This window comes from Prunus persica, chromosome G3 (genome assembly GCF_000346465.2).
Source record: "Prunus persica cultivar Lovell chromosome G3, Prunus_persica_NCBIv2, whole genome shotgun sequence".
Classification (NCBI taxonomy): domain Eukaryota; kingdom Viridiplantae; phylum Streptophyta; class Magnoliopsida; order Rosales; family Rosaceae; genus Prunus; species Prunus persica.
The window spans coordinates 16,895,402-16,904,320 of record NC_034011.1 but is presented as its reverse complement, the minus strand read 5'-3'; the positions used below and the strand labels follow the sequence as shown (position 1 = coordinate 16,904,320).

At 36.7% G+C, this 8,919-nt stretch overlaps 1 protein-coding gene across 2 annotated transcripts; it reads right to left on the bottom strand.

The window, feature by feature from the left end:
• LOC18784128 (protein ACCELERATED CELL DEATH 6) lies at positions 442–8,522 on the bottom strand. 2 transcript variants are annotated; one of them, XM_020560651.1, is made up of 6 exons: positions 7,849–8,522; positions 6,935–7,123; positions 6,052–6,231; positions 4,276–5,180; positions 2,267–2,799; positions 442–1,373 (listed from the first exon to the last, which is right to left on the bottom strand). In XM_020560651.1, the coding sequence occupies exons 1-6, from the start codon at positions 8,034–8,036 to the stop codon at positions 630–632; spliced, it is 2,739 nt and encodes a 912-aa protein (XP_020416240.1). In that variant the 5' UTR covers positions 8,037–8,522; the 3' UTR covers positions 442–629. The 2 variants fall into 2 exon arrangements, with proteins under 2 accessions (XP_020416240.1, XP_020416241.1); XM_020560652.1 differs by lacking the exon at positions 7,849–8,522 and having other exon boundaries at positions 6,052–6,187; positions 6,935–7,015.

Sequence of the window (8,919 nt, the reverse complement as noted above, 5' to 3'; positions counted from 1 at the left end):
AAAGATGGCGGAAAGGTTTGAAAACCTTCTAGACAATGGTGGTTTCCCATCGTCTATTTCGATTTTTGTAGTAGTGGTGGTTGATGGTGAACGATCATTGACGATGCTATTCGTTGATGCGAATCGATCAGTCTTTGAGTTTTTTGGGATGGAGTGGGAAGGATATTGTGCAGAAGGCGGTTTCTATAGTGAAAGTGAATGGTCTTGCGCATTCAATTTAGCGCTGTCATTTCGCGTTAATTTTTTGGTGATGTGATGTCGTTTTTATGATCTGTGGATAGCTGTAGGTTTTGGTTTAAAATGAAATATTGAAGTTTGGCATAATGTCATAATGACATCTTTTGTAATTTTGATGTTCTTTAATTTATATTATGGTAAAAGTAGGTACCATATTTTGGTCTTTGGCTTTATCCTAATTAGATGAAATTGGATTCCTATTTACCAAAGTAGTAAACTATATAGTGTGTTAAAACTAAAGCTCCCTAAAATAAAAGTGACACAGTTATTAATAGATACACTCTCAAAGTTCTTAACTACAACATAAAGTACATGAAACAGAAAAACTACTACTGTTTTTTAGGGAACACAAGAACTACCACTTAAGCCCCAGTGTCGCGCAACCAAGGAGATCAGTCTTCTTTTTGGTCCTTCTTGTGACTTCCAGAAGCCCATACTTCCACACAGAAGAGAAAATAAGTGATACGACGAAGGATGTAGAACCTAGAAGTAGTATTGCAGAAGAGTGGAGTGAAAACTACTAAGACAGTGAAAATGAAAAGGACTCCCAGGATCAATACAACATAGGCAAGCCAATGAAGATTGCTAACTACCACATAAACCCCAGCCATGAAGGCTAAGGACATCATGGTAAGCGCAATCCCCAGCAGCGGCAATGCGAGACGAAGAGCATTGTACACCAAATTTATGTCTTCCAACTGCGCCCAAATGAGAGAGACTGCAACAAGGGTGGCAGTATACATAGCTATAGTGTTACAAATCACAAAGGTTTGGAACATAGCTTTGGTTAGCAAGATTGCCATGCCCTCATGAGGGGCAGAATCGTTGTTGCCACCGGGCATTGTGAAACCGGCTGCAAATGCCACTGTGGCAACAAGTGTGGCAACCACTAATAAAGCATTCACCCTGTCCTTAAACCTTTCCTCGTGGTGATCTCCACCATTGCCTGCTACTTGTGTTGATCTCTGTTTTCTACTTTGGACATGCAAATTCTGAGCATTCACCTTGTCCTTAAACCTTTCCTCGTGGTGATCTCCACCATTGTCTGCTACTTGTGGTGATCTCCACCATTGGAGGACATGCAAACTCTGAGCTGGCTGTGCGAAAGCAGATTTCAATATCGTCCATGTAAGGCTCTGCACAGTACAAGAAGAAACAATCCAATTACCACACACATCGTTGGTAAAATAGAAACAAATCATATAGAGAGAACAAAAGCATGTACAACATGTAAATGATGATGATAAGTTTTGGTTGATCACTATTTGAGCGCCACAAAAGTGATCATATGACTTGATTCGTTTAACGATAACAGTGATACTCTTGAAGGTTCTAATCACAGCTGGAGCTCCCTATATAGTCTGTTTATACCCAATAAATGCATAGTTAGTGAAGTCTTCATTTTGCACCCTGCACAAATATTCATTTTCCTTACATGTTTTTTCCATTTGCATGTACAGTGGTCGATCCAGGAATTTTTCTTATTGGGGGCAAGATGTAGACCAAATCTACTAAATATTTCACACACCATGCAAACACTCAACAAGTAAAAAATAAGGGTGCTAGATACTTGTAAATCTGCAATCCACAGTCTCATAGATAACCAAACCTTGCACAGCTGCCCAGAATACCCAGTCCACACCACTTTGTCTCTCTGCCCTGCCTTGCTCAACAGAGCATCAATGGAACTTCATTCATATCAAGAAAAGGTGAGTATGGCCAATAGCCGTCACTTGCCCTCAAGTGGATCGGTCACTGGATGTGTGGTGTATATTTTATATCAACCATTTGAGCTGAGTTATATCAGACAAAGAGTTGTAATCCTACTTCAATAAAATCTACATAATTTTCTCAATTACTTGTTTCTCCTTTTATTTCTCTGTTCAATTTCTTTGAGAATATACCAAACTGGAATTCATGCGTACTTGTTCCCAACACACTAAATAGAACAAGGATACTGCCCTTGGAAATGATAGCCAAAATCATCATCATCAGTAATGTGATAAAAGTAGATATGGTGCTAACTTACCCCATGATATGAATCAATAGTTCCGAAATTGCTTTCTGTAATGTCAAGAGCTGTCTCGCCCCTACCATTCAAGAGCTTTAAGTTTGTCCCTCTATGCCAAGCCAATCTGTAGACAACCTTGGGATGGTGGTGCTTCGTTGCCAAATGTAAAGGAGTATTTCCGTTGCTGTCTTTTTGGTTTATCAACATTTGAAACTCACCATTTTTGAGAAAATATTTGACAACATTGTCTTTGCCGCGTCTTGCTGCAACATGGAGTATATTTTCGAAATTATAGTTCCTATATTCTGTTGAATCGGGACAATGTCGAAGCAGCTCTTTAACAATCTTGACATGACCTTCGCTTGATGCTGAATGGATGGGAAAGTTGCCACGATGATCCACTTGATGAGAATCGGAGAGGTGTCTTTCTAATAAGAAACGAACCCCTTCCATATAACCAATTGATGCTGCACAATGTAGTGGAGTCCTGTCTTTCTCATCTTTTGGGCTTTGAAACGTTTCCTCCATCCTTGATATTATCTCTAAGAGTTCTAATGAAATCAAGTATAAGTTAGAACAACATATATAAGGGGTTGTCCAATATAGGTCCCTACAATTTCTATTTCCTAGACATATATCCATCCTTCTATAAATCTATGTGTAAAACTCAATTTCAAACTTAAATGACCAGTAGGATATAAGAGGTCGTAGTATTCCTATGTTTTTACATCCTTGCCATTAGACTTCATATTTTATTTATAATTTATTCCAAGCATTTCATTAATTGCCATAATTGTAATTAAAACTCCCTATTAATAGCATATCAATCACCCCATTTCTTTTGGTTGCCATTCCCTCTAACTTATGGCCCCTTAAAATTGCAAATAAAAAAAATATGTAAATTACATATCCAATAATGTACATATGAAAAATATGAATATAAACATATCCATATAAAAATATAGGTATATTATTTACCAAAAAAAAATTAACAAAAATAGGTCAATTAGTTTGTAATTTAAATTTCCATACATTTTACATAAATTAAAAATAGGTACACAATAATTTATAGAAAATAGGTACATTATTTAGAAGAAGAAAAAAAAAGTTCATTATACTAGGTAAATTGTTTTACTAGGTACATTATTAGAGGAAAAAAAATGGTTACATTATTTTGAGAGAGAAAATAGGCTCATTTAAAAAAAAATATTGTTTTCATAAAACAAACAATAAAAAGATGATCAAATTATTTTTCATAAAACAAGTAATAAAGAAAAAAAAAAGGTACAATATTTGGAGAAAAAATAGGTTCATTAAAAAAAATGTTTTAAAAACAAAACAATAAATAGATTATCAAATTATGTTTCCACATAGTTAGGATGTACACTATTATTCATAAAACTAAAATAAAAAAGAATATTGGTTGTATAATGCATAAAAAAGAAAACAACATTAATTCCGAAATTTAATATTGAATTTAAATTATTAATACTTTAAATAGATTACTAGTCGTAATTCATAGAATGAAAACACAATTAATTCAAAAATAGATTGCTTGTCGTAAAATAGATTACTAATACTTTAATGTGGAATTTAATATTTAATTTCAAATAAGTTTCTAAATTAGTTCCTACATCCATTACAACTATTTGGAGATATTTCCAAATTGAACGGGTGTCATTAGTTACACCCCCATAACACATTAACTTATAAATAGTGGTAGTTTTGGAATCCTAAAAATACAATAAATCAGATTTTAAGTTATATTAGGTAACTTGCTTAGTTGGATCCTAGTCATCGGGTATTATTTGAAAAAATTGGGTATTTTAAATAAAAAAAACTAAAGAAAAAGGTTGTAGGTAATTTAAAATGAATTTTATGGGTCTAAGATCAATTTCCTATATATATATAATTATAATGAACGTTTTTCCTTGAAATTGAAAAAAAAAATTAAAACAAACATATCAAAATCTATCACACTAGCCGTTGTGACAAAGTACAAAAAAGAGTATTATGGTTTAGGGGACCTTTGTTTCTGCGGCCTAGAATTGCACCGTGCAGTGGGGACTTGCCATGGACATGAACTTGTATGTTTTGCTCAAATGCTTTTTTTTGTATTAGCTTCACGATCTCAGCAAACCCTTCCTCAGCGGCCAGATACAAAGTGGACTTTCGTTCCTTATTACAATCAAAACGAAGGACATGATAGGCCTCTATCAAACACTTTGCTACTGATTGGTGACCATGAATCAGGGCCTCGTGCAAGGGAGTGTTTTGCTCATTATTTCTCGTGGTTAGCAATATGAATACATCATGACTTTGGGCTTCACGGAGAAGAGTGTTTGTGGTATCTAAATCCCCGGCTTTGGCCACAATATGGAGCGCAGTGTCTCTGTCGGAGTTTGTCTCAAACAAAAGGGGCTTGTGATGTTGTAGGATCTTGGCTGCTAGTTTCGCATGACCAAATTTCGCAGCTATGTGAAGTAGTGTGTTGTTATGGGGGTTTAGTCGAGACAGAAGCCGATCGGGAGCATTGGCCTTAAGCTTACTTTCAATGGTGTTAATAAAGCTATCTATCTTGCCCTGACTTGCGTAGCCGTACAACTGCTGGTACAAGCGCAAATCTTCATCGCCAATTGTCTGCTTAGCCAAGGGTACGGAGGGGCCAATCGCTATGTCATCACGACCATTTTGCTTATTTGAGCTGAATTTTGGACCTGTTGTAGCAGAACCCAAGCGCTTTTGCTTATTTGAGCTGAATTTTGGACCTGTTGTAGCAGAACCCAAGCGCAAATCTTCATCGCCAACTGTCTGCTTAGCCAAGGGTACGGAGGGGCCAATCGCTATGTCATCATGACCATTTTGCTTATTTGAGCTGAATTTTGGACCTGTTGTAGCAGAACCCAAGTATTTGGGGGGGCCAATCGCTATGCTGATGCTCGCAAAATCAATATAGTAAATGAGTGCCTTTATTTTTTTGAGGATCATTCTTATTGAAAGGGGCGATAGCATATTAAACTTACACACACAACACGGATGCTAGGACTCGAACCCAGGACCTTGCCTGAGGGAGTAAATACTCCAAACCACTACACTAGTGGGTCCTTTGCAAATGAGTGCCTTTTTAAATATAGTAAATGAGGAGCACTCAAAAGCTAACAGATAATTAAGTATTCATTTTTAGCTTTAAAAAATAAATTTAAAAGAATTTTAAAAACTTAGAAAGAAAAAAGAAAGAAAAATAAAAACCCAAAAACTATCTGCCTCATTGACGGCGATGAAGCTCCCTTGCCATGACTATCTGTCTCTCTATCTGTGAATATGATGACAGCCCATGGCAAATGAATCCTTCTAGTTTCACAATCAATAGAAAAACTTTGATTTTTCTTTAGATATATGTAGAAAGCTTGGAATCCTCCAAGACCATAAACTCACCCCCAAGCAAGTTTCATTCTAAATTCCTTGATCCCTACCAGTAATAAAGAGGATGGAGGAAAAGGGAAGGGAAGAGAGAAAGATATAGACATATGAAAAAAGAAATATCAGCGGCAGCCATGGTAGAAAGGTGCGGGTGGGGTCGGGCTTTGTCACAAGTTCAGAGAAGGGGTTGTGAAGGAAACCTTTAGAAAATCATGAGTTTCATTTGAACATCAATATAGATAAATAAAATCATGGCAACGGAAGCTTAAGCATGCATCTACGAGTTCAAAAACAACAACTTTTGCCATGAATCTTTTAAGCCAAGTGATAGTTGTATTATTGTCGTAGAACATACTTCAAAAAAGATTGGAAGGAGGAATTACCATTGGAACATCTTAAACAAATGTTGAATGGCTCTTTCAAAATATCCACCTTGTTGTTGAAGCTTGGATGACTCAGCCGACTGTTCCTCGGTTATGTCATTGCGACCATTTTGCTTAGTTGAGATGAATTCATGACCTGTTGTAGCAGAACCCGAGGGTACGTTGGGGCCAATCGCTATGCTGATGCTCGAAAAATAAATATAGTAAATGAGTGCCTTTTTAAATATAGTAAATGAGGAGCACTCAAGAGCTAACAGATAATTAAGTATTTATTTTTAGCTTTAAAACTAAATTTAAAAGAATTTAAAAAACTTAGAAAGTAAAACAAATAAAAATAAAAGCCCAAAAACCGTCAGCCTCATCGACGGCGATGAAGGCCCCTTGCCATGACTATCTGTGAATATGATGACAGTCCATGGCAAATGAATCCTTCCAGTTTCACAATCAAAAGAAAAACTTTGATTTTGCTTTAGACATATGTTGAAAGCTTGGATTCCTCAAAGACCATAAACTCACGCCCAAGAAAGTTTCATTCTAAATTCCTTGAACCATACTCGTAATAGAGAGGAGGGAGGAAGATGGAAGGGAGAGAGAAAGATACAGACATATGAAAAAAGAAAGATCAACGGCAGCCATGGTAGAAAGGTGCAGGTGGGGTCGGGCTTTGTCACAAGTTCAGAGAAGGGGTTGTGAAGGAAACCTTTAGAAAATTATGAGTTTCATTTGAAGATCAATATAGATAAATAAAATCATGGCAACGGAAGCTTAAGCATGCATCTATGAGTTCAAAAACAAAAACTTTTTCCATGAATCTTTTAAGCCATGTGATAGTTGTACTATTTTCCTAGAACATACTTCTAAGAAGATTGGAAGGAGGAGTTACCTTTGGTGCGTGCTTTCAACGTTAACCAAAGCTTGTATGGCTCCTTCAGAATCTCCACCTTGTTGTTGAAACTTGAATGGCTCAGCCGACTGTTCCTCCATTATGTAATCGCGACCATTTTTCTTAGTTGAGATGAATTCTGGACCCGTTATAGCAGAACCATCGAGTACGGAGGGGCCAAACGCTATGCTGATGCTCGCAAAATAAATATAGTAAATGAGTGCCTTTTTAAATATAGTATATGAGGAGCACTCAAGAGCTAACAGATAATTATGTATTCATTTTTGAGCTTTAAAAATAAATTTACAAGAATTTAAAAAACTTCGAAAGAAAAGAAAGAAAAATAAAAACCCAAAAACCATCTGCCTCATCGACGGCGATTAAGGCCCCTTGCCATGACTATCTGTCTCTCTATCTGTGAATATGATGATAGACTATAGTCCATGGCAAATGAATCCTTCCAATTTCACAATCAAGAGAGAAACTTTGATTTTTCTTTAGATATATGTTGAAAGCTTGGATTCCTCAAAGACCATAAACTCACCCCCAAGAAAGTTTCATTCTAAATAACTTGAACCCTACCCGTAATAGAGAGGAGGGAGGAAGAGGGAAGGGAAGAGAGAAAGATACAGACATATGAAAAAAGAAATATCAGCGGCAGCCATGGTAGAAAGGTGCGGGTGGGGTCGGGGCTTTGTCACAAGTTCAGAGAAGGGGTTGTAAAACGGAACCTTTAGAAAATCATGAGTTTCATTTAAACATCAATATAGATAAATAAAATCATGGCAACGAAAACTTAAGCATACATCTATGAGTTCAAAAACAAAAACTTTTCCATTGAATCTTTTAAGCCAAGTGATAGTTGTACTATTGTCCTAGACCATACTTCTAAGAAGACTGGAAGGAGGAGTTACCCTTGGTGTGTGCTTTCAACCTTATGATCGAATTCTACCAAATCTTGAATGGCTCCTTCAAAATCTCCACCTTGTTGTTGAAGCTTGAATGGCTCAGCCAGTCTTTGATGAATTGATTTTGTTACATTATGTTCCTCCATTATGTCATCGCGACCAATTTGCTTGTCAGCCACAAGTTTTGCATCCATCGCAGCACAACCCACCTTATGCAAGGATACTGGGAGGTCAGCCTCTATGCTAATGCTACTATGTCCTCATTGGTGGCCATGCGTAGCACTTTGTCCGCCATATATGGACTTGAACGCTGCTCCTATCTACACACTGTCGTGGAGATCAATCCATGACTATGAGTTCCTTTTTAAATATAGTAAACGAGGAGCACTCAAGTGCTAACAGATAATTAAGTATAATTAGATACAATTAGCGGTCTACGCATATATAGGAGGTGTGGAGGAGCCTGAGAGAGAGAGAAAACGATAGATAATATATAACAACAGCTTGCTTCAAGTCAATTTTGGGTGAATTAATGCAGTAGTACTACACTATAACGGAGTAGGAAGTAGCTAGCTAGGAAAGACCCTGAGAGAAATAGAAACTATACAAACAAAGAAGAAGACAGTAGAGACAGGGCTTATATATTATATTCTAAAGAGGTCTGGTAAGGTCTGAATTTTTTGTTGCTTCTTGCCATAAACTGCAGATACAGAGCTTTTTATAACAGAACAAGAACATCCCAGAACAAGGGAGTAAATGCTAACGACCAACTACCATCTAACATAGAAACTTAATTACCTGCTGCTATCTTAGATACGAGAGGAATGCTATCTTGAGCATCCCCAACCGAAATGTCAATTCCAACGTGGCAAGTTTTAATCCAAGAAAAAGACATTTTAAGCCTTCCAACCGTGATGCCAAATCCTAGTTGGATTGACGTCCTTCACTTTTGCTGTCAAAATTGAAGCCAACATGTTGAGAGGTTTTTTTATTTTTTATTATTATTTTAATATTGAGCCCACTTCTTTCTCTCCTCTTCCATGTACAGTTCTTAACCCTATTTGATATTTTACTCTT

What these genes read in the sequence shown, in the direction of transcription:
- LOC18784128 (XM_020560651.1), bottom strand. Translation starts at nt 8,036, where the DNA reads ATGGATGCAAAACTTGTGGCTGACAAGCAAATTGGTCGCGATGACATA. An exon ending in TCTAGGCCGCAGAAACAAAG is followed by an intron (nt 2,800 to 4,275) that starts GTCCCCTAAACC and finishes TGATTTCATTAG; the next exon opens with AACTCTTAGAGATAATATCA. An exon ending in CTATTGATTCATATCATGGG is followed by an intron (nt 1,374 to 2,266) that starts GTAAGTTAGCAC and finishes TGTACTGTGCAG; the next exon opens with AGCCTTACATGGACGATATT.